This window comes from Meriones unguiculatus, chromosome 19, assembly GCF_030254825.1.
Source record: "Meriones unguiculatus strain TT.TT164.6M chromosome 19, Bangor_MerUng_6.1, whole genome shotgun sequence".
Classification (NCBI taxonomy): Eukaryota; Metazoa; Chordata; class Mammalia; order Rodentia; family Muridae; genus Meriones; species Meriones unguiculatus.
The window spans coordinates 17,308,546-17,334,533 of NC_083366.1; the positions used below are offsets into that span (position 1 = coordinate 17,308,546).

The following is a 25,988-nucleotide window of genomic DNA, read 5'->3' on the forward strand; positions in this document are numbered from 1 at the left end:
AAGAGGTGGCTAAGTTGGCAAGGTGCTAACAAGGACTGACATAGATTCCCAGGAACCATTTAAACAGCCAGGCATGGTGGCATGAATTTGCCATGCCAGCACATGAAGGCCAAGACAGACAAGTAGATCCCTAGGGAAGAAAGGGGGTTCCAATGGCCAGCGAGCCCAACTGGCTGAACTTCAAGGCAGTGAGAGACCTTCTTCCCCACCCCACCCTCCAAAAAAAAAAAAAAAAAGAAAGAAAGAAGCAAACCTACAATTCAACAACAACAGAAACAATGGTTGATGCCACCTGTAAAATGACACCTGAGTTTGTCCTGCGGCTTCTACATATATTTACCCACATATACATGACTATGTGCGCGCGCGCACACACACACACACACACACACACACACACACACACACACACACGGTTATAATAGAAAAAGTGTTCAGATTGCTGCATTGCCTTTTGCTACATGTAAAATAAAAGCAAGAAAGCACATGCAAGAAAAAATGATTGTTTTCACAGTTTAAGGAAGGGAGCACATCCCATTTGTGGAACACTTCAAGATGAGTATTATAGGGAGTTGGTTTAAATGTTTGTTTTAATCTTGACAAGATCATTGGTTTTTAATATTTATAATATAATTACATTGCTTAGAGTGCATGTTGCTCATGTAATCGAATATTTTTCCAGTGACATATTATTACTAAGCTTTAATTTCAGCAACAGCAAGAATTCAGAAATGCATTTAGGCTATCATCAGCAATGGAGAATGAAGCTGATGCTTCTTCAAGTGCCTTGTGCATGTATATTGTTTCAACTTCAAAGCATTTTCAGCTTTTGAGATATAATCCATTCTTCCCGATTTGTGCATTTGTACAGAGTATTATCAACCTGTGGCCGACGACTTAAAATTAAGGGCATGTAAGGCCATTAAAGGTGAAATATTCCAACCCCCACTCCCACCCCCAGCCCCAAACAGCTGTAAAAGGCCTTTTGGAAAATTTTAAGACAGTCAAAGCCAATGAACACAGAATCATAACAGGGTTATAAAATCCCACTGTCTTCCTTCCTAGCCACGTATCACAAGCTAGCAGTTGCCTGGATTGCAATTTTCCATTTTTCTTAGATGTCACAGCAAAAGCATGCTTTTATGACTAAAAGGATAAAAAACTCCAAGTGTCATGTTCCACTAATCATTAGCTGAGAAACAAACAAAATAACTACAGATGCCTTGTTCTAAATGATACTCAGGTATCAGAGGGCTCATTTTCCAGTGACAGGTTGAAGAAATCTGAAGACAGGAGGACAGCTGAACAAGGGATGGAATTCTGCTGGGCTGTGTGAGCAAATGCTTGCCAAAGAAAGAGTCTAGGCACCAAGGGGAACATTCATTGTGAAGTAATTATGTTATTTTATGTTAATATGAGAAGGGAAATACTTGTGGATGGATATAGCCCAAGCTGCCCCTAGAGAAAGCCAACAGAGTACCGGAGGCTGTATTAGAAGCCTCATTGAGAAACAACTCACCTTATTTCTCATACTTTCACACATGCATGAAAATGACTGCAAGTCACAGTTAGAACAGGGATGCCACCATGCTGTTGATTTTCAACAACATTCAACAATAGAACAAAAAAAATCATGACAAAAAAATAAATAGGCTCATTACCAAAATACCACCCACCAAACTCAAGGAGAGAGCATTCTGTCCCTTGGGTAATAAACCAACTACAACAGAAAGATCATTCCAGGGGAATACGCAAATGGCTGCTTGGTATTCACAATAAAACACTGCTTAATAGAATTCAGGAGGCTCTGCAGATTTTCAGACATATAAGCAATTTTCATCTGTATGATTACAGCATGGCGTGGGTCTTCCCTGACAAAACAGAGGTGGTCCATGTCTTAGCCATAATATAAAAGTTTGGAAGCCATTTCTCATCCCATTATTTCAGGATTAACTTCTTCACCACAAACATAAGTAGACACACAATTCCCCCATCCCCTGCAAATGATGGGATGCTCAGCCGCTGATGACAGACATTTTCCACGTGGAAAGCACCAGGACAAACAAACTCAGCAGTGACACATACGACAGAACATGCTCAGAGGTTTAATCTTGCAAGCTGGCACACCTTTGGGTACTTCTTGAGATGATATCCAAAGAATGGACATACACAGTAAGCTAAATATTTGGATCGCACCAAACTAGTTTTTGGGGCAATATCAGTTATGATTCTATAAGCAAGTTTTTTTTTTTTTAACATACAAAAAAAAGCAGCTCAACTGCTTCTCATCTCATTCAGATTTCGATGCTCCTTTACCTGTTTCCTGGTGCTATTTAGAATCACAATCTTCGTTCTTTGTTCTGTTCTTGAGATTATGTTAATGGACATTCAGCAGCTCCCAACCAGTGCCCCATGTCATGTTAATTGATTCTCAAATGGGCATTAAGCACCTTCAAAGACTGAGCAGAAGTTTTGGTGCTAAGGCCAGACTAGATACACAGTATTCAGTAAAATGTCTTTTAAAAGATGGCCACCCTGTTGATTTTTTTTTTCTTATTTAAACCATGAAGAGAATTTCAAATGTGTTTTTTATCACCAAAAACTCTGATCAGGTTGTTTAGGGGTACCATGGGGTTCTTTTATAAATCATCAACTTCTGAATACAATAATAATTGATACATTGAAGAAAAAAACCCACAAAATATCTCTGACTAGCAAATCTTTTGACTCTAATAATGAGTCGCACTTTCATGATTTCTGGAGCAAATATAGTTACTATTATCTCTATATCTTCTATCACTCATCTGTGTATATATCATCTATTATCTATCTGTCATCTATAATTTATCATCTATCTATCTATCTTCATCATCATCAACTATCTTTCTAAAGACATAAAAAGAATGAGAATAATTTCTCAAAATCATACATAGATATTAGCCTGTTACTTCTTGATGCTCTCACTTCCATGTGACCCAGTGACTCATACAGAATTTTTTAGCACAATGGTAAAAGAAAATGAGAAGCCCACTTAAAAAGGACACAATGCTGTTCTCTGTATGTTTCAAAAGTCAGGAGAAGTATAAGAAAAGCCAGCTGCTCACCTCGGTGGACTTCCAGATAACTCGGTGGCAGTTTCTCTGTTAAAGAAAAAGAAGACAAGCATGATTAAATTCACTTCGGTAAATGTGAAAGTTAATCACATCACATAATGTTGCAAGGCAATGTGTGAAGACAGTATGAAGCATGCAGTGGTTGGTCACATTTCTGGTTACTGTCTATGAACATCTCTGGTTACTTTCGAAGGAAATTTTACGCGCATGTAACATAACTGCTTCTGCTTTCTGTTGGTAGACTTTACTTGAAATTAGAACACTAATATTTAAAAGCGCACAGAAACTGGTAAGGAAAACATCTCAAACTGTTTCATTCGCAATGAAACAGGGCGTGGAAATCACTTCCTAAGAGTCACTTAAGAACAGAGGACTTTGGGAATATTGCTACATGTTTTCGGTCATCTGCGGCTTAGGCAGGAGCATGGGAAGCACAAAATTCAATTTTACATAACACATGTTATTAAGAAGAATGAAGTGAGCTGAGCATGGGGGCGCCTTTAATCTGAGCACAGAGGCAGGAGGGTCATTATGAATTTGAGGCTAGCCTGGTCTACAAAGCAAGTTGAGGACAGCCAAGGCTACACAGAGAAACCCTGTCTTGAAAAACAAAACAAAACAAAACAAACCACCACCACCACCACCACTACCACCAGAACCAACAACAAAACTCACAACAACAAAAAAAGAAAAATGAAATGTGACCAGTAGAGAGAAAGTAAAAGCTGGGGTAGTGGGGGGAGTTTTACATAGGGAGGTTTTTCTGGACCGCCTCTAAGGCCTAACTCAGGAAATCCGAGGATGCCTTAAAGGCAGCCTCTTCTACTCCTACTCCGTGCTAGTTTCCTACACTCGTCTCTTTCCTTTGCACTTGTGCTTCCTCCCTCCTTTCAGTGACTCTTCCTGGAATACCCTGAGGCAGACAGCATCCCTTTAGAAACAAAGGAACACCTCTATGCTGACTTGGAGTGTAAATTCAAAATGCCGACAAGGACAAGGGAAGAGCAGACCCTGTGATGATCTCAGCTAGTCAATCACTGAGGAAAATGCAGGTTTCTCTGAGAGATACCTCCCGTTGGTACTAATGCCCTCCTCTGTTACAGTGAGGGCACAGTGAGCAGCCACATTCACAGACATGCGTCTGGTGTCTGACTTCGCTGGGATACAAGCTGGGGTGGATGAAACTCTCTACACCTTTCAGCTTAAAAGCAGACATCTGGGAGGTAGGATTTCCCTTTATGTCACCCAATACACTTTTGGGATTGAATTTTCACATCAATATCCAGACAGGCTCCAGGCTCTGGCCTATTGAGAGTTGGCACCATGGAAGACTGGACTTCTGTTTACCAAATCCCCCAGGACAGGTGCCGAACCGAGTGGGCAGAGTTTGGAGCGAGCGGCTTGCCTCTGAGAGCAAGCAGGCATGCACCCAGATTGTCAGAAGGGCCAACACTGTTAAGAAAAAAATGGAATCTAATTCAAGTTCTGTCCAGTTTCCTTCTGATAGTCCTCGTTTTCATCTGCAGAGATGTTGCTTAAGATTTTACTTGGCTCAAGACATATTCATAATATTTTAGTAGTCTTTATATGACGCGGCTGCAAACGCCTGCTATTGTCTGCGTCCTTGTGCTCAAGTGCCTTAAAAATCAAATTGCTGGAGGTTTCTCTTCATCAGCACTGCAAAGAGTGCATCTGGCCTGACTGGTCCACAAAAGAGGCCACTGTTTAAATGGTACCACTGTCCCTTCTGTCGCTTTGAGGTAGTATTAAGGGCTCTTGCTTTCTTTTCTTTCACATATGCCATTTTGGCACTTGGCTCGCGAACCCTCCTAGGAAGATGAGCCTGTCTTCAAGCACTGTCAGTGGCACTACGGGATAAAGAGGCCTCCACGTAGCCTCGTCTCTGTGTATCAATCATTGTACTCTCAACGTTCAGTGATCCTACCCTCTTAAATAATGTGAAATAGCAAGTACCTGAATAGGTCATCAGCAACAATTCCTGCTCATTAAAACACATTTACACAGACTTTAGCAGTGGCAAATGTTACCAGGCCTGGAGGACAGTTGCTGAGCTTGGAAATGGTACGTTAACTTTCATTTACCAAATTGTACTCTCAGAGATAAAAAGGAAATGCAAAACCACACACACAAAATCCAGACCAGTCATATGTAAGGGCATGGATTAGTTCCTCCTGTCTCTCCTGTGACAGAATACTGACAACAGCAACAGGAAAGGAGGAATGGAGGGAGGGAGGAAGGAACGGTTTCTAATGGCTCCCATATCTGGTGGGGAAGGCATAGCCACACGTGAATAGCCAAGTGGGTGGACAAGGGTGAAGAGCTAAGAGGCTAGGGACTGAACTGAAAGTCTATGCATGCTAGACAATGACCCCACCACTGACCCCTGCCTCCAACCCACTGAACTCCTCTGCGAAGGGAAGCTTTGGTGAAAAAAATCTGGAAAGATTTGATTTGCAGAATAACCACCACCAAAGTCACGACTGGCAAAGCAGACTCCATTTGTCAAGAGGAAGGATGCTTTTAGTCTTAGGCATGCCCATCTTTCTACAAATCTAAAATGTAAGAGCCACTGTCTTGAAGAAGAGTGCAAGGTCAAGGTGGGAGCCATTGACATGTCTGTATGGTGGAGGCTGCTGAAGGTGGAATGCAGCAGAGGAACGGAAGATGGGGAAAAGAGGGAGGGCAGTGCAGATGAGGGTTCCTGGGGTGAAGTGACATGACGAAGGAAATGAAGAGGTGTCCTGCACTTTCTCAATGTCTAGATTAGCTTTGGGTTGCCGTATGCCTCCTGTCTGGTGCTAGGAGGTCTTTGAGGAGTACAAACTGGAACTGAGTCCTCATGGCCTTTCTGGCCTCCAGTCAATATTATGACATAAGGGACAGAGAGTTGCCACCTGGGGCTGGGGCCGGCAGTGTCCTCTGTCACATGGACAGTTCCTTAGAAGGCCTTCTTGGACTCAGGCCTGGCCAACAGAAGAGTGAAAATGAAGAATATGAATCTCAGTGGTGTTTTTTTCCTTTCCTTTTTAAAAAGTGCACCAGAAATTATATCATAAGTAACTCCGACATTAGGGCTGAAAGCTCTTAGCAGCCAACCACAAAAAAGAGGAGAAATGAAGGGTTTTTTTTTTTTTTTGATGTAACAACAGGCTGTTTTTATTTTATTTTATTTCTTCTGTATTATGTTTGTCCAGAGAAGTTGCCTTTATATAATAAAATACTCTCTTTCCATAAAGGCAAAAAGCCCACTTCTTGATACAGTTAGATGGCTCAGCAGGCACAGGTCTTTGCCATGCAAACCTATTGGTCTGAGTTCTATCGCCAGAACCCATGTAAAGGTATAAGAGAAATGACCCCACAAAGTTGTCCTCCACCCTCTTTGCTCATGCCATGACATAAACATGTGCATACACAAACATACACACACATAAAATAATAATAATACTAATAATTAATAATAATAATTTTAAAGCTAACTTCTTTTTTTATTCTACAGTGTTAGTGTTAAATCAACTTTCCTATAGTCACAAGAAGGGAAGATGTGCCCATCAAGTGTCATTTCATGGAGGAGGAACGGTTAGGGGTCACCAACAGCTTCACTCAGCCCCAGGGACCAAGGGCCAGCCTTTGTGAATACAGAAAATAGTCATAAGGTGTGTATGTGAGAGAGGGGATGGCAGAGGGAGATGGAGAGAGAGAGTGTGCGAGAGCCTTTCATGAATCAGATGATTTTACCTATTTGAAATGACATTATTCTAAGCATCGTTAGCAGAGGGACAGTTTATGTCATTTTAGAGCCTCAATATTTTCCATGTTGCTCCTTAGAGCCTCTGCTGGCTACATTAAGCGTGGTATTCATTCTACCTCTGAAAATTCCAATGCATGCATTCAGTGTGTCAGCCACAGCGGGCCATGTCCAAGCTGCTCATTGAACCATCTCCATTATGTCCTGCTCTGCAGCAATGGGAAATCTGAACCAGCCCCAGATGAAATCTACAACCTTCAGCACATTCAGAGATGACAATTATGTCTCTACAATCACTAAAAGAAAGAAATAAAATAAAACAAACTGAAAAGGAATCAACAGTAAAAGAGCTAAATTATAGCTAAGAGAATATTCATAAAACTATACCTCATCTCATGAACGTGGGCACACTGCCTCATGCCAGGATTTCTTTAGGCATTGGTGATATTCAGTATATTGCAATTGAGTGCAATTACAGTTAGCTATAATTAAGAACAATTACAGCTTTTATTTCTCTACTTGTTCTTTAAAAGCACATTTGTAATAAAACTTTTTTTTAAAAGGTGAAGAATATAATTATACATCCTTATAACGTCTCAAATAATTAGTTTGACTAAAGTTTCCTCTGGAACAATTTTCATTTTAACTGTCAGATCTGCCATTTATAGTCAATGGAACATACTTTAAAAAATTCCATCATTAACCTTTTTTCACCCCATATTGCTGTATATGAATTACTGGTACAAATGAAAGGTTTCAGTATTTAAATCTCTGGGGCCTATTGCAAAGTAAATTTTTTTGCTAATGTTTGCATGTATTATGTATGAATGTGTATATGTATATGATGTATGCATGAGTGCATATGCATATGTACATGCATGTATTTTTTATGTGTATGTTATGTGTATATGCATGTATGTGCATGTGTATGTACAAATGTGTATATGTCTTTGAAAAAGGATTTTTGGAAACGGCTGCTTTTTGCAGGTAACCGTGTTCTTTACTTCATGTTCCTAAGACACTAACCTCTGTTTATTTGCTGTGCGTTTGTGAAATGTAAAGCCCAGAAGTCCTAGGATTGTGACGGAGCTTCTTTTGGTTTAGGAGCTTACATGATACATGTCAACAAAGCTTAATTGGGGATAGTGAAACACTACTTTTCTGTAAATCCTGCATCAACAACACCTCCTCTTAGCCTCCTTGTTATTTGGTGAATTCCAGGCGAGGACTTGATTACCTCTGGACAGCTCTGTCACCAACATACATAACTAACGGGTGTTGCAAAGTGACCGATACAGTAAACAAGTACAGTTCCCTAAAAGAACTTGTTTTAAAAGGTCGTTGCCATCAACAATGAAAATAACTGATGAAGTAATCACCTGAATGATTGACTTGAACATCAAAGAAAATTTGACAATATGATCCTGGAAACCAAGGATAATCTCACTTCTTATTCAATGGAACCTGGGAAGAAGCAGATGATTTGACAAAGTCTCTGCACCCTGAGGATGAGCAGTTGGGGTAAATCATCTCTTAAGGTCCCTAACAACCTTGAGATGACCTGACCCAGCATCACTTGATGTCAATCAGGCTGAAAGAGGCCCATGTGGCAGTGATGGGGTGGATGGGTAACAAGCTCACCCACAAGACAGACTTGTAGGATCAAAGACACTAACCTATTGAGACACTGCTGTCACTTAAACGTTCTCAGTGTCACAAGTTCCAAAGAAAAGCTGTGTACAATTATGTGTTTACCATATTATTCACTATGTATTTTGTTCTACATCAACCACAAAGAACTATGAACGTGCTGCACTGTAATCACTTTGCCTGGAACTTACACACACTTGGTCTTTAGTTCTTCACCATTCTGTTATGCCCATCATTCACATGAAAAAAACCAAGGCTCAGAGGAACTGAGTGAGAATCTAAGCATATTAAATTCTAAGATCTGTGAGTAAAACAAGGAATAAGGATCAGAAAAAAACACAGCCAGTTATCCTTAAGGGACACCAAGAGGTGGACAATCTGGAAGAGTTTCTAAGCATTTTAAATTTAAAGTAAAAGGGAACTAAACAAAAAGTTCCATTTCTAACTTTAAGCATAAATCCATAGACATATATTTTACTATTTCTTTGGCACACAAAAAATACTCTTATCTTCCCTTTCTTGAGAAAAAAAAATTGCTATGTAGATTAGGCTGTCCTCAAATTCTTTCTTTCTATTAATTTATTTGTTTAATTAATTTACGGGCTGGTTGCAGCCCTCTCCCTCCTCCCCTCCCAGTCCCACCCTCAACCCCCTCCCCCATTTCTTTCTTCCCTTCTCTGAGGAGACAGGGAAGCTCCCTGTGGGTACTGGCCTCAAATTCTTTACAACCCTGCCTCTGCTTTTCTAAGTTCTGGTATTACAAATGAGTTGCAGACATTTTCTATGTAAAAGGTCTATGTGTGTTAAGAGTTTTAAGAACAGAGAAAGGGTAAAATGGTTTTTCTCAGGGTGAGGTATGAGGTAAAACATTCCTTTCAGTTCCTGGTTTTCCATTATCCCAAAATGAGTATAAAGGCATGAACACTGGACCATGCAGCCTCATCTCTAACAGAAACAATCTACATGGACAAAGATAACGGTGAGAGCAACTGTACTGTGTTTTTGCAGTCTATGGGGTGGTTAAAAGGAATTATGTAGACTCCAATGTGGTAAGATGGAATCACAAAGCAAGGTGAGTAATACAAAGAACGTAAACGAATAATACAGTTAAGGATATTTATGTTTAAAGCAGAAAACAGAAAAAGGCATTCCACGGGCAGATTTGAGTTTAAAGCATGGACAGCAATAGTCTGAGGAAGCGATGGCTTCTCCTCTGAAGAACTTAGCACTCTGTATCCATCATCTATCTGCCTTACATCGACCCAGAACCAAGGATGCTCTCAATCACTGTGCCGTTAGCTAGGCCAGGCACGACCACAGCCCCAGCGAGTCTGCAGACATGTGGGCATGGCCTGGGCATCCACAGGCCCTAGCAAGGGCACAGAGTCCCTTATACATTGTGTACAGCCCAGAGTTGGTTAGTCTTAACTGGCTTTAGAATCATCTAACAGACCTCGTCTGGGTATGTTTTTGAGGCTGTTTCCACAGAGATTTAACTGCCCCCCTGAATGTGGGCAGTGCCCACATAGACCAAGATTCCACATCAAAGAAAAGGATGAACATCATCCCTGATATTGCCCTGACTGTTGGCACAATGCGACCAAGCCTCAAGCTCTTGTGGCCATCCCCTCCCCACACTGGTGAACTGTATTGCTTCTTAAACCCTCCCCTCCCGCCCTATCAAAGCCCCTCCTCCGCCCCAGCACTGATCATTTCCCGTCAGTTTGCCTTGGTTTCTAGGTCTAGAACTTCATCTAAATGGAGTCAAATTACATATCCATCTTTGGTCTGGCTTTTCTTGCTCTTGAAATGCCTCTACGGTGTGCCCTCATTTTCTGAGCATCACCTCATTGTTTGAATATAGTGCAGGCTTGCTGGCCCTGTCTCTTCTTTATAGCTTGTGAGTTATTTCTATTTCTTACTATTACAAATAAAGCTGCTGTGATCATTTTCATTAATGTTATTGCGTTATTTCCTTAGAGAAGCAGGAACATACTTGTATACTCAGGGGAAATAAGATTTTCCACAGGTAGATTTGAATAAACACACCAGCAAATGCCATATGTGTGTTTAGCTTTCTCAGAAATGTTCAACTGTTTTCTAAGTGACTACAGCATTTTACTTCTTACCTGCAGTGTGACAGGACTGGAAGGTGTTCCAATGCTTTCCTTCAGAATGGGTTGGAATGGAATTTATTTCAGCTATGTGTCAAATAATTGTGATAGCAGCCCACTGTACATTTAATTAACTAATAATTTTGAGAAACTTGTAATGTGTTTATAGGATATTTGTCTATCTTCATAGAAATATTTCACCCAATTAAAACACCAATTTGTTTTCTTATTGATAAGTGCTTAGCATTGTGTGTGTGTGTGTGTGTGTGTGTGTGCGTGCGTGTGTGCGTGCGTGTGTGCGTGTTTTGAGATAGGGTTTTTCTGTACAGCCTTGGCTATCCTGGACTCTCTCTGTAGACCAGGCTGACCTCGAACTCTCAGTGACTCACCTTCCTCTGGTTCCCTGAGAGCTGGGATTAAAGGCATGTGCCACCACACCCAGGTTGTGTATATATATTATTTTTCTTTTCTTCTTCTTCCTTCTCCTTCTCCTTCTCCTCCTCCTCCTCCTCCTCTTCCTTCTCCTCCTCCTCCTGCTCCTCCTCCTCCTTCTCCTCCTCCTCCTCCTCCTCCTCCTCCTCCTCCTCCTCCTCCTCCTCCTCCTTCTTCACAAGTTATTCACTTTGTATCCTAGTTGTAGCATCTTCCCTCATCTCCTCCTGGTCTCATGCTCCCTCTCTCTTCTTCTCCTATCCTTCTTCCTTAGTCTACTGATAGGGGAAGTCCTCCTCCCCTATTGCCTGACCCTAGCTTATCAGGTCTCATCAGGACTGTCTGAATCCTTCTCAGTGGGATGGCTGGCCTGCCCACCAGGGGGAAGTGATCAAGGAGCAGGCAAATAAGTTCATGTCAGAGGCTCTCTCTTCTCCACTTTCTTTTTATATGTCCCTTCTTCCATAAGACTCCCTGCACTCTGTCCAAAGTTTGGCTGTAAGTCTCTGCATTTGCTTTGATCCCCTGGCAGGTGGAGTCTTTTAGAAGACATCTGTGGCAGGCTCCAGTCCTGTTCCCTCTCTTCTGCCCCTTCTGGTGTCTATCCTGTTTGCCCTTATGAATGAGAATTAAGTATCTTCCCTAGGGTCCTCCTTGTCATTTAGCTTCTTTAGGTGTATAGATTTTAGTATATTTACCCAATATTATATGGCTAACATCCACTTATGAGTGAGTATATATCATGTGTGTCTTTCTGCTTCTGGGATACCTCACTCAGGATGATCTTTTCTAGATTCATTCATTTGGCTGAACAGTTCATGATTTCCTTGTTCTTAATTGCTGAGTGGTATTCCATTGTGTAAATGTGCCACAATTACTCTATCCGTTCTTCAGTGGAGGGACATCTAGATTGTTTTCAGATTCTGGCTGTTAAGAATAAAGCTGCTATGAACAGAGTTGAGCAAATGTCCTTGTATGGTTGAACATCTTTCAGATATGTGCCCAAGAGTGGTATAGCTGGAGAGTGAGGTAGCACTATTCCCTATTTTCTGAGAAAGTGCCAGATTGATTTCCAAAGTGGTTGTATGAGTTTGCAAGTGTGTATATTTTTAAAGCAATTCCTACATTGGAATTGTGTTTTTTACTTTATTTTTGATGATATACAAAGAGATGATTTTATTATGAAATATAATATGCAAGCTTTGACTCATGCTTCATGAGCTTCTAGAGCTCATGTCTTAAGAGCTCTTGCTAGAATGAGGAGAGAGCTAAGTGAATAAAGCATTGCCTATGCAAATAAGAAGGTCTACATTTCCCAGCACTCACGTGAAAATCCATGCGCAGCAGTGCCTGCCTATAATCCCGCCAATTATGAACTCAAGGTTCAGTCAGACACATTACCAAAAAACAGGATGGAGAGTGGTTGATGAAGACAGGTGACTTTTGACCTCTGGCAGCCACAAAGGTGCACCTGCAGCCATGAATCATAACACACATACACACAGGCACACACACACACACACACACACACACACCAAAGAGGATTCTTTGCCTATACAAAATTACAAAGCATTTTCTTTTATATATATATATATTTTTTTTTTATTTATTTTTTCTGCACGTTTTGTAACTCGAACTTTGACATTTGGGTCTGTGATCATTCTGAGATCATCGTAATGTGGTGCAAGAGTCAAACATGCTTAGTTGTGTATAGATATCCAATTGTTCTAACAGGGTGTTTTGCAAAGCCTTGTTTTCCCACTAAATTTCTTTTTCAGCTTTGTTGGAAACCATTCATCCAAACTCAAAACTCTGCTGAGATTATGATTGAAAAACTGATTTAAATTTAGTAAATCTAAATTTATTTTTGTTAAACTTATAGATCCACTCAGAAATTTGCTACCTCAACAAAACTGTATTTTCTGATTGGTACAGCTAACATTTCTATAGGTGAACTTCTTCTTTAGTTTATCTTCACAGTATTTTATAATTTTAGTGTGTAGATTTTACCTGTTTGGTCAGATGCATTCCAAAACACTTAATATTTTCACTAGTTTATTTAGCAATAGCGATATAGAAACGCATCTTGTACTTTTCCAGCACACACAACTTACTTACCGGTTTTAGCAACTTCTTTTTTAGGATTCTGTCAAAGTTTCTATGAGGACAACCGTGTTGTCTACAAAAAGACAGTTAATTTCCTCCATCTCAACGTAAGCATCTTGCATTAGTTCTTCTGATTGTAGTGGGAGCATTTCCTAGCAGTGCGTTGAGCAAACACGCAGAGGACAGCTATCACTTTCTTGTGTCTGATTGTGGGGGAAAGTCATTCAGTCTTTCGTTATTAACCCTGCTACCGAAACATGGTCTTCCCTTACTAAACTGGGGAGGTTTCTGATTGAGAGCACTTTTGAATCATGAATGTACATAGCATTTTCTTTACTCCTCTTCTCCATGAACCTATGAGTTTTCTCTTTTGTTCGATACAGTGAATTATAGAAATTCATCTGTGGACGTTAAACCCAGTTTGAGTTTCTTACATAAACCTCATATGGTTATGATAATTTTTCATCTTAATAGTTAGCCATAATTTGTACATTTGCCTGGAATTTGTACATCCATTTTTCAATGGCTGTTGACCTTATACTGTTATTTCTTTGTGTTTTTGTCAGCAACACAGTGATAGTGGTCTCATTGAATGAGTTGGGGAGTATTCTTTATATTTAAGTTTTCTAAGAGGATTGATGGTGTTATTTTTGCCTTAACTGTTTGATAGAACCTATCAGCAAAGTACATTGTACTGCAGTTCTCTTTGTGACAAATTTTTGGACTTAACTTCATAATAATATAGAGCCATTCAAATTATATCTTATTAAATGAGATTTATACATTTTTCCTCTCAATAATTTGGCTCAGATCATCTAAGTGAGGGGAATTTAATATGTAAAATCTATCTAATATGTAAAATGTATCTAATATGTAAAAGCCAAGGATCATTTTTATTTTTAGACATTGAAAAGAAATGTTTCATAGACCATATGTGACACCCCAAAACTAAAATATTTACTGGGGGGCTTACTGCTGTATAAAAGGCTTGGTGATCCCTAATTAAAACTGTGAAATTTATTGGCATAAAGTTTCTTATGATAGTCATGTTTAATCCACTCATACCTATGGGATCATTAACAGTCTTTCATTTTTAATATTAATAAATTATGCTTTCTATTTTTCTCCCAAATCGGCCTCCCTATAGTTTTTCCAATTTTATTGATCTTCTCCAAGAAGTAGCCTTTTGTTTCATTGATTTTCTGTTTCCCATTCCACTGTGGTCTTTATTATTTCCTTTCTTTCTCTCATTTTGTGTTTAATTAGCTCTTATTTATTTATTTATTTAAGTTTCTTAATTGAAAGCTGACGTCAGTGATCTGGGATAGTTCTTTGTTTTTATATTGAGGTTTAATGCTAAAAGTTTTCCTGTAAGACTGATTTAGGAGCATAGTATAGATTTTGATACACTGTATTCCTTTTGTTACTCAGTGAAAAATACATTCCTTTTTTTTTCTTTCTTAAGATTTATTTATTATGTATACAATGTTCTGCCTGCATGTACACTTGCACGCCAGAAGAGAGCACCAGATCACCTTATAGATGGTTATGAGCCACCATGGGGTTGCTGGGAATTGAACGCAGGACCTCTGGAAGAGCAGCCAGTTCTCCTAACCTCTGAGCCATCTCTCCAGATCCGAAAAACACATTCTATTTCTCTTTTGATTTATTTGATGCACTGAAGCATGTGATTTTGGGGGACTGAAAAGATGGGTCAGTGGTTAAGGGAGAATTCTGCTCTTGCAGAGGACCCAGGCTTGGTTTCTAGCACCCACACTGGGTGGTGTGTACCCACCTGTAACTTCAGATCGAGGGGACCTGATTGGCATTGGTAGGCACCAGAACTTAAATGAGCACACACTCATGCCACAAGTCAAAACAAGATAGCTGTTAAAAACGTGTTTTAGTTTTAGATATTTGGAGATTTCCTGTTTTTAGTATCTAATTAATTTCCTTGTCATTTTTGTATTTTTGTATCATTTGAGTATTTTCCGACTTATTCAGACATGTGCTGAGGCTCACAGTGTGATCTGTTTTGATAAGTGGCCTACATATACTAGAAGGGAACACATGTTCTGTTGATGGGTGTGATGTTCGATAAATGTAAATTAGGCCAAGCGCTTTCAAGTACCGTTCCAATGTTTTATATTGCTGCTGATATTTTTGTCGAGTTGTTCTATCAATTGTGAAGAGAGGACTGCTGAAATATCTATCTCTTCTGTCTTTGTTTATTTCTCCTATCTGTTTATTTGGATCTCTCTTATTAGATGGACAGAAATTTAGGATTACCATGTCTCTGTATAAGCTGATGAATTGTCAAATGACTGTCTCTATCCCTGGTAATACTCTCTGCCCTGACATCCACTCTGTCTGCCTGCTTTGAGGAGCCTCTTCAATTTCCTTCTTATTAAAATCTCTAGGCACATTTGTTTCATAGGTCTGATATTTAAAAAAAAAGCAGAAAACCAGAAAAATACATGACTTATGATAATACAGGAATAGTTTCTGACAAGTCTAGAGGCTAGAATTTCAAGAGTAAGGTATCAACATGGCAATGGCGCTGTAAAGCATCAAATGTCATGACAGAAATCATGTAAATCAGATCTGGCTTGATTCTGAGAATGGTCCACAATGGGAAGATTCTTGTCCACCTTAGACACCAGAGGTAGTTTGTGTACACCTGAGTTCTATAGTGAGGCCGGCACACGACACACTCCCATTTCAAAAGACAGACAAGAATACATTTAGGGATCATTGGTCTACAGTTAGTTAGGACCCAACAGGAAGCTGTCCCTCTGCTTTCCAGGCCTCACAATAGTCCCCTGAAGCTAGACCTGCTCTCTGAGCCGCTAGAGATGCCCCCTCCCCCCAGTGTGACTGAGCCCCTGCTGGGCATCTGTGTGGACTGCTTTGGTCCTGCTTCAGGGCTTCCACTTTGGTCTCTTCCCCAGCATCTTTCCCTTTGAAGCCATTCTCCATATTCTTGTTTGGAGCTGAAGAGTTTTATCAGACCATTTCTGCCTGCAGAATCCTGGAGTCTGAGGGCCTTCTTTCATCTCACCCTGACTCTCATCTCTCCTCACAACCTGCCAATGCTTCTGTCTACAGGACACTTTCAGAAAACCTTGTTGATCTGTGTAAGTCAGAGATCCATGTCATTACACGAGAGCATCTGTCAAGGATCCTTCCTGGAGATTGTTGGACCAATCATAAGCTAACCTCTGAGCAAATGTCTGTCCAGCCACACCTTTGTCCTGAGGCTAGAGCGCATCCTAGGGATAAGTTCTTGCTTTACAGTTCCCTTCTCCACATAACTCATTTCTCTCTCAATATGTTATAAAACAACATAGAGACACTAGGCCATAATTTCTACATTTTACCAAATATTCAAGTTATCACTTGTATTTTTTATTTTCTCTCCAAACACTAAGCTCAAGATCAGCAAAGTTTTATGTTATTTTCTGACAAGAACTCCCCTTCCTTTATGGTCTAAGAATATGTTTTTTACTGAGACTTCACCTGAAATTTGTATTTCTACCACCACCTTGTTCAGAATGACATAAGCATTTTCCAAGATGATAGGCGTTTTCTGGTGTGGCCTTCACTTCCTCCAAGGCTGTCTCCAGACTCATATTTTAGTGTCAAAATTTTTGCCAATAATTTCTTTAAAGAAATCTTGGCCTTTTCTATCAGATACCTCAAAATTCTTCTAGTCCATGCACAGTCCCCAAATCACTTCCACACCATGAAGTATTTATTTGGCATCACTGTTTTTCAGTACAAAACTCCGTATCAGTCTCCTAATGCCGCTATAATTAGTGACCAGAAAGTAGATAGCTTGAGACAATGTACATGTACTCTGTCATAACTAAGGAAGCCATACGCCTGAGCGTGAAACATCGGCATTGCCACGCTCTATCTGGGGGCAGTGAGGAAGAACCTTTTACTCCTCCCTACCTCCTGGTGCAACAACTTTTGAGATCATTTGGCTTGAATCTACACCCCTCCATCCTCTCTAGTGATGTCATAGACCTTTCTGTATGGGTAACTGTGTCTATCTGTTCTTCTCTTCTTATAGGACCGCGTTATATTTTATATATAGGAACCATCTTGATCCCGCATGGCTTCATTTTAACTAATTTCATCTTTATAGGTCCTATTTCCAAATGATTTCCAAGACTACGGGTGCCCATACACTTTGGGCAGATGTAATTGTGCTTAGTGACCAAATGTACCTCATCTTGCCTGTTTACTGTTAGCTTAGTTTTACTCTGATGCTGTCTGTCTGTGCTTCTCTTGCAGGCAGCATACAGTGGACCTCGCTCAGTTGTGACTCATCAGCCCCCATTATTGGGGCGGACTCTGTGCCCTGTTCCCATGGTCTTGTGACTCCCGCGGAGGAAGCACTCTTAGCTCTCTGACAGTACTAGTAAGGGCTACTTCCCATCTTTTCAAATGGTTTTCTTTACCTGTGTGTATTGATCAGCATGGATGTGAGGACTGAGACTGGTCATTCTTCAGATGTGTGGTGATTTCGTCCTGTACAGCTCTCAGCTTTCTGCCGCTTTCCTCGTAATTCTGACCCTCTTATTCTTAAAATTAGTTTGCCTCCTTAACTCAGTCACACCCTTCTCCCTCCCCCATGATCTGAGCCATAGCTTAGAAACTCATACAAAAGTGATATATCAAATTATTGTCTTATACCATAGAAATATGTACATCCCAAACCAAACATTTGAGAGGAAAACAGTTAAGTAGGGGCTATTTATAGGCCTCCTCATGCACTTCTTCTCTCTGAAGGATTACTGCTTTTTGTTTTCTGCTGGTCAATGGCTTGCAAACTAGTTTCTTTTTCAAAAATAAAATTAATATACTTAAAGAATGTATTTAATATATTTTGTCATTATTTTAGACTGTTCAGTAATACAGAAAAAAAATCTAGTCCCTGTTATTCACATTCTTTGGAAGAAGAAATTCCAGAACTTTCTTGAACTAGATGGTGTTAAATTTCACAATTAAAAATAAGTTAAAATATTGAGGGTGGATAACACTGTCAAATTCACATCAAGATAATCACTATGTATCTTTTTCCAGAGAAAGTATCTTTATGAGGTCAGACTATGAAGAAAGCCAGTAGGCAACACTGTTAATATGGGCTGGGGACTCCGAATGCTTGCCTTCAAATCTGAGTTCTGTCACCCATCAGCCATGTGGCATTACACAGCAGGCTCCTTCATGTTTGGGCCACAGTGTCTCGTTTATAAAATGAAGACACATCTGGACTCTCATTATGATGTAATGTAACATCCTTCCAAGAGTTCCAGGTGTATGGTAATTAGCACATTCAAGTCTCACTCAGCCATGGGATCTTATGATTGTTCTAGTTCATAATCTCTTGGAGGCCAGTGGGGTGAGCAGCGTAGGAGGAATTCCTTTCTAAGATACTGCTCTGGGTCCCTAGGTAGCCAGCCTCTTCTTGCTCATAAACAGAGAATGAAAGCGTGCCGGGCTTCCACTGCATCCATCATCAGTGGGTGACAGGCAGACTTGCGGTACAGAGTAAGTCTGTGAACTGGCTTGGTGCCACTTAAGACATTATGTGTCACAGGCTGCCTGCTTTCAAGACACTTTTCCTCTGTAAGGTGACACATTTCATATTTGATCACAGTAGATTACTCTTTGGCGTTAATCATATGTAGCCCATGTTCAGACAGGCCTTTATGATCAGACTAACTGATACGATTGAAAGGTAGCTTGAGCCTGTCAAGTCCCTATGCTAGAGAATATATATATATATATATATTTAGCATGCTCCATGTCTGTGGCTTTGACAAAAAGGATCTACTTTAGAGCAATACTAGGGAAAAAATCAAGTTACTTTAAGTGTCTCACTATGTGGTCAGGCTACTTATGTATCAAAGCTAAGCAATTTTGGGCATTACGTTAAAGCCATCATATCAGCACTATTGAACTGGTCAGGTGATTCATCATAGGAAACCCAGTAACATGTTACAGCTCTTATTCTCAGGCCTCAATTTTATTGCATTTGACTCTTTACAATCTAATCTATTTTAAGGCTTCCATTGTGTTCCCATACTACAAGATATGGCCTCTGGCCTCAAGTGGTAACCTTCTGAAATGACCTCAAATTTCTTTTGGCTTCCAAATAAGTTTTTCACTTGGACTTTTTTGTCCTTAAATAATCACGTTAAAAACATGTTGTGACCTTCAAAACTGGTTTTGTAGTTCTGATTCATACTCATTATTCTTGTCGTGAACAGGTTTGATGATTCTCTCTAAAAATCAGGAGGGAACCCATGCTCACTTTGATAGGCTAGATTTGTTCTCTGAACTCTGCAGTAGAGCAAGGCCAAGCTATTAAGTTCTACAACCCTCTACAAGAGGACAGTGGTGGCTTGGGGACTCCTGTAAATTTTTGTCCTGTTCTTGCAAACTCCTGGTTTGTAACAGTTCTTCCAGGCCTCATGGATGTTAATATGGCAACCACTGGGACTAAAGAGTAGCAGTTGGGTGCCTCGGATATCATGGCACTTCTGAAATCCCAGAGCTCAAATAATTAAGATCTTTCTATATGTGTAATTGCTCCCACGCAGCTTGCTAACTTGCTGTGTGGCCTTGAGCAAGTAATTTACCCTCGCTTGTGTCTGTGTGAGATGCCCTGCATCAGGGAAATAAGAAGTTTACTGACCTCCCTCCTGGAATTTGGGTCAGATTAATTTTTTTTCCTGTATTTAAAGGGCAGTTAATTCTGATCCATGTTTCAAAGCATGTTAGAATGTTCCATCCCAGTGCTGCCCAGGATACCCCCAGAGAGCCAGAAAGTAGACAGAGAAGACGGAAACCATTCTGAAGGAAAAATAAAAGATTGCAAAAATGGCTTGTTTGTTAAAGTGTCGGCTATGCAAACAGGGGGATCTAAGTTTGGATCCTCAGAACTCAGGTTAAAAACAAACAAACAAAAAACAAAGTTCAATGTGTGCCTCTGATCTCAGCCCGAGGGATGCAGAGGCAGGAAGATGCCTAAAACTTCCTGGCTCTCCAGAGGATGGAAATGGGGAGGGATGAATCAAAAGACCACAGGACTGAACCTCAGATATGTGGGCCCAAGCTTCTATTGGAGAACCAAGCCTGAATAAGAGGCTTTATCTACTGTCCCTAGGAAGGAAAAGTCTCTAATTGTGACAGTAGACATAAGCAAGAAATTATATTGATTTTTTTTGAAAATTCCTTCTCTTCATTTCTCTTGTTATTGTGTATTTCACACAAAAGTGGAGTTTGTGAGAGAGATGAAAATCTGGGTGTGACAGCACATACCTGTACTGCTTGTGAGGGTAAGGCAAGAAGCCTGCTTGCTCAAGGCTATCCCGAGCTCTGTAGCAAGAGCCTGTTGTATTGTTTTGTTTGTGTGCATGTGTGTGTGTGTACATATGTATATGTGCATGCACTTGCCCATGTGTACATGTGAAAAAGGCAGAGGAGGACGTCACTTATCGTCCTCTATTACTCCCTGCCTCATTGCTTGCCAGGAAAGGGCCTAACATTTAAAGGAGCTGCAGTTGTAGGTGGTTGTGAACCACCCTCCACAGATGCTGGACATTGACACTGGCTCTTTTTCAATAGTAAAAATTTGGTTGACCTGAGCCATCTCTTTAGCACTCCCTTTTAAAGATGATTTTAACTATAGTGGCCAGAAATAGCTATTGCAGCTAGACAAGATTCACCTGTTTCTGTCCCTTTATGCTTGAGGTTACAGACACGTGTAGCCATGCTTGACTGTTATATAGATGCTTAAGATTTGAACTCAGGTCTCCACGTCTGTGTATGAAGCACTTTTGCCCATGGAGCCCTCTCTCCAGACCCAAGACCCTGTTTCCAAAAGGATTAAGAACAAGCAATAACTAATTAATGATTTCTGATTACCTAGAATCTAATAAAAGGTTTTAATGCATTACATTGTCTATATCCTTGATTACTATCCATTTCTAAAGATAATACAAATCCTAGAAGGCAAATGTAATGTTTGGAAGTCTGATTCTACTGTACCACCTGGGAGGCAATAGACGTAAAATCTTGTGTTTGTCTACTACTTAGCATACAGTGTAGCATCTGGTCCTCAAAGAACACTTTGGGACTTGATGGGCCAAGGCTAACAACACTTTATAGATGAGACAACAGGCTTAGAGTGATTAACAGACTCTTCCAAGACCATAGAGGTAATAAATGACAGGCCTGAGACTAGAAGCCAGAGGTCATATGACCTCAAGGCCTGTTGCTCTGTAAAGCCAAGGACTGCACATCTAATCTAATGAACACAGAGACAGCACCGTTCAGTTGTGAAAAGAATGAACTGAGGCCTGGAGCCATGTTGGGGTAGAAGTCCAGCTTTGCCTCTTACAAACTATCCGAAGTTATGTCAATGGTCAGGGCTACTGTTTGTGCATCTAAAACCTGGAAATATAACATACACCTCTCAGGTTGATGGAAAAATCTGCATGAGCTAATATACATAAAAACTCTGACTGCATCTGACACATACAAGGAATTCAGCACATTTGCTGAATTCCTCCTTTCCTTCCTTCTCTCCCCCGCCCCACCTGTTTTTGTTCCCTTCCTTTTCTCTTATACTATTTTAGAGAAAGAGATGGACATTTTCCCATGGTGTTTGACTACAGGGTTAGTTATATTCCCACTCGCTCTCAAATAAACTTCTTTGGTGAAGGGTTTGCATCTGAAAGGCTTAGCAACAGTCTATCCCCAGCTGGTCACAGAAAATATAGAAAAAGCAACACAAATAATGTGAAACATATAGTCCAAAATTATATTTGTTCATACTTTATGTGATCTTTGTGCGTGTGTGTGAGAAATAATTTTAGACAAAAGAGAAAGAAAAAAGAAAGAAAGAATAAAGTTTGATGTCTAATAATTTGAAAATAACTGAGGAAGAAGGTTAGGAAGATAGAGTTAGTGAGTAAGGAAGAGAGGGGGGCAGGGGGCAGGGGGCAGGGAGGCAGGGAGTCAAGGAGGGAGAAAGGGAGGCCTGCAGGAAGAGAGGGAAGGAGGCAGGGAGGCAGGCAGAGAGGCAAGGAGGGAGGCAGGAAGGGAGGGAAGGAGATCACCAATGCTGGCCTTACTCGCTCCCTTTTCTTTTTCTTCTGCATTACATAAATGGAGGACTACACCCATGAGAGTAATGCAGACCAGAGTTCAGTTGTCTCATTGAGCATGTTGCTCTCCTAGGCTAATAGGGCTTTAGTGCTTCAAAAGGGTTTTTTTTTTTTCCTCAACAGAAAAGTATCTCACAGAGAGCAACAAAAAATTGCATCTCCGCTGCTATTGGATTATATAATCAGTAAAATTATAGATCAACAGTCTCTGTAGTGATGAACAGCTGAGTTTTGTATTATAATGCTTTTTCTTTTACAAAGTGTTCTTTCTTCCCGGGACGTTCTGTGAAGTTCCTCATAAGGACGTGGCTGGTGTGGGACAGAGGAATCTCAGATGTGTTGTCATTATCCCTTGATATGCTAAGCAACCCGGGTCTAGATAGGAAGCCATAGGAACAGGCTATTGATTTTCAGCAACCAGGACTATAGCTGTTTGGGTCTGAGAGCGTCATCAACATTCTCATTCTCTTTGGCAATTAATTTTACTCTCATTTTAACAGAGAAAGGAAAGTCCAGAGGACCTACCAAATCCGTGTAACATTAAAACTCTATCTGGGAAATATGGGGAATGTAGCCCTTGTCGCTTTGACCCCATTCCCTACACCGTGAGAATCTGTAGCCCTTTCTTGGTACTGACCGCTGGAAGGCTCAGTTTACCGTTGAGGAAGGTCTGTGCAGAACTTTCCTGCTCGTACCTTCCTCAGATGTGTCTTGCAGAGAGAGGAGCGTTCCTTACAGGCCAGCAGCTTTTACCAGAATCAGAGCCCTAGTTTAAATTTTGTCACTTTCGTTTTCCATTCTGCTGGCAATTCCCTAATTAAGGAACTCGCAGAGATCAGCCTGCCCCTGCCTCTGCGGGGCTGGGACTCTAGGCGTGCACCACCCTGTTCTGCCCGAGAATGTCTGTGTGGGTTCTGGGGACCGCTCAGACCCTCACGCTTGTGCCCAGCACTCTTCTGACCACCCATCTCCTGAGCCGGAGGCTAAGCTCCTAGCGTCGGTCCCAGAGCCAAGCTACAGAGGGACCTTTCTTCACTACCTCCATTAGCAAACGAAGCAGAGACTGGCAAGACCAAGCCACGGTGGCCTTCGGAAATAAAACTCGTCGCTTGGATCTCACGTGGTCCTGGCAGCCAGCTCCAGCTCTCCCAGGGCGTGGAGCGGTCACGGTGAGACCAGCACCCTTGCCTGGGTGCGAGGGAGTAGGGCGGGACCACGGCGATTCCCATCAGAAGACTCGCCACTTTGGATCACATTGCCCAGCAAAGTAAAACCCCAGCGCCCGCAGAGCACCGTGTGTGATCGATCTCTCTGGAACTTCATCACGTGTAGATTAACCTCTGCAAAATGCCTCCATCACACGGAATTACTGAGAAGAGGCGGAAACAACAAGAAAGCAAAGCCATGGATTTCTGAGCGAAAATCCCCAAGGCTTACTTTCTTCTCTCTGAGATGTACCCGCATGAACATTTTATTGGAGGACTGAGGTTTCACCACCTGTCCTTGTTTTTTTTTTTTTTTTTTTTTTTTTTTTCCGTCAGAGGTTTTAATATTAAGTAAAATTTACATTCTTTAGCAATGCAAGAGATACCAAGGAGCGTGGGGGTCGCTTTGACAGGTTGGTGTCTCTTCTTTGAGATCAAATTCCAGAGAGGAAACAGAAACTTGAAGCCGACAGTCCCTAGTACAAGAAGCTCCCCGTAGATTGGGGAGGTAAAAAAAAAAAAATCACATTATTAGAATTTATATAATCTAATTTGCGGCCTTTATTGTAAATAACGAACCCCTCATCGTAGGATTGTGCCGTGTGCTGAAGGCCTTCTGGAGAGAACTATTTTTGTTGATGTCATGAAGGTCCAGCAGGATGTCACCAGGAAACGACAGTGCTTTAGGCACAGAGAACAGCTTGACCAAAGACACGGCGGCCTGAGTAGGTTCTCGGATGGAAGCTCTCCAGTGTGGCTTCCAGCTACATGCTCACAGAACAGGGGTGCAAGGTGGCGGAGGAGACTCCTCAGGCGAGTTTTGCTTTCTTTACACACATGCGCGCGCACACCCACACACATCCCACACACCATACACACACACACACACACACACACACACACACCCCACACACACACGTTCATGAAAGACCTCTGACATCAAATAAGAGCCTCTGTGCTCAACTTCTCACCTTCTCCTCCTTTGTGTGTGTGTTTTGGGAGGGGGTACGGAGCTCAGGTACACTTAGGTGGAAGCCCGGACAACATTGGCTATTGCTCCTTGAAGGTCTTCTACTTTTCTTTTTGAGACAGTCTCTCATTTGGCCTGAAATTGCTGACGAGGATAGCTGGCTGGCACGCTCCCCGGGCTCTTTACTTCCAGCCTCCTCGACACTGATGTTACAAGCAGGTACCACCACGCTTTTTTTTATGTTGGTTCTGGGGGTTGAACTTGGGTCTTCACGCTTGCAGGGACAGCATTTACTGACTGACTGATCTCCTAGCCTCAGCTGCTTACCTTTGCAAAGCCCCAGACCCATTTATCTAACTGGCTGAACTGTAGCCAAATGTTAATTTTTAGCTCTGCATCAAGTTATGGTGTCAGATGAAAGTGTTTCTCCAGTTCTTCCCCACAGAATTCAATTCACAAGGAAGCCTGCTGGATTCCCTGTGAGACCCTGCATACACAATTAAATTTCCTTTGGAATGTTTCCAGTAGGCGAGTCTGACCTTGACAGGATGACTTTGGGATCCAATCAAACCCATAGTTTTTTGTTTGTGTGTTTTCTTCACCACTTAGGTCTCTTGTCATTTAGAAGTTCCATAACCCAGAATCCTTTGCCCATTTTATCAATAGACCTTTTACATATGTGCACACTAACATGTTAAACTACCCCTGACCAAACTCACAGAAAACAGCTGCCTCCCATCTTCCCTTTAAGGAATCCCAAGTTTTCATTAATTTTAATTGTGTGTGTGTGTGTGTGTGTGTGTGTGTGTGTGTGTATGTGCATGCACATATGGGATGCAGGTGGTTAGGAATACCTCCTGTCCTTCGGCACCCTCTGTTTTCTCTTGATGTTATTCTGTGCTTGCCGTGCAGCATAGGCTAGCTGAGCTGAAGGCTCTAGGGACCCACCTACCCTGCCTCATAAGGTCTGAGATCACTCTGCTTTTTTCACATGGTTCCTTCATGCTTCTAGAACTAGCGAGCTATCCACTTTACCAGTGGAGCTAGGTCCTCAGGCTTCTGAGGTAATTTTAAATTTCACCATTTTTGTATTCCATAAGAAACTTGGTTGTATTAATTCCTATGAAAAATAAAAATAAAAGGACACCTGGGAAAATTCTTCAGAGCGTGAACACTGGGAGGAAGCAGCTATCGAGGGAAAAATATGATGGAGCGGCCAACAGATCATCTCCATCCTGTGCATGCAAGCTTCAGCCTTATCAGTATTTGTTATTCTCACAACAGAAGCACAATCAATTGGACAAGAGAGCCAGTCGATTCAATTGAACTTGGCAAAGTACCACCCTGTCATAATAATACGCCTCAGAACGCCTGCCCACATGCTTACATAACACAGCTCTTATCGCGTGAGATTTATCAGCAGCCACATTTTCCTCAGTAGGCTGGA

The 25,988-nt window shown here is 41.2% G+C and overlaps 1 protein-coding gene across 10 annotated transcripts in view; it reads right to left on the reverse strand.

The window, feature by feature from the left end:
• The window catches only part of Celf2 (CUGBP Elav-like family member 2), an 860,969-nt gene that overhangs the window by 423,863 nt on the left and 411,118 nt on the right, over positions 1–25,988 (reverse strand). For all 10 annotated transcript variants that reach the window (XM_060372818.1, XM_060372830.1, XM_060372809.1 and 7 more), the window contains one exon: positions 3,105–3,140. Coding sequence is in view for 1 of the 10 variants with exons in the window: in XM_060372816.1 (XP_060228799.1) it covers positions 3,105–3,140 (36 nt within the window). In the remaining 9 variants the exon portion in view is untranslated. The remainder of the gene's footprint in view (positions 1–3,104; positions 3,141–25,988) is intronic.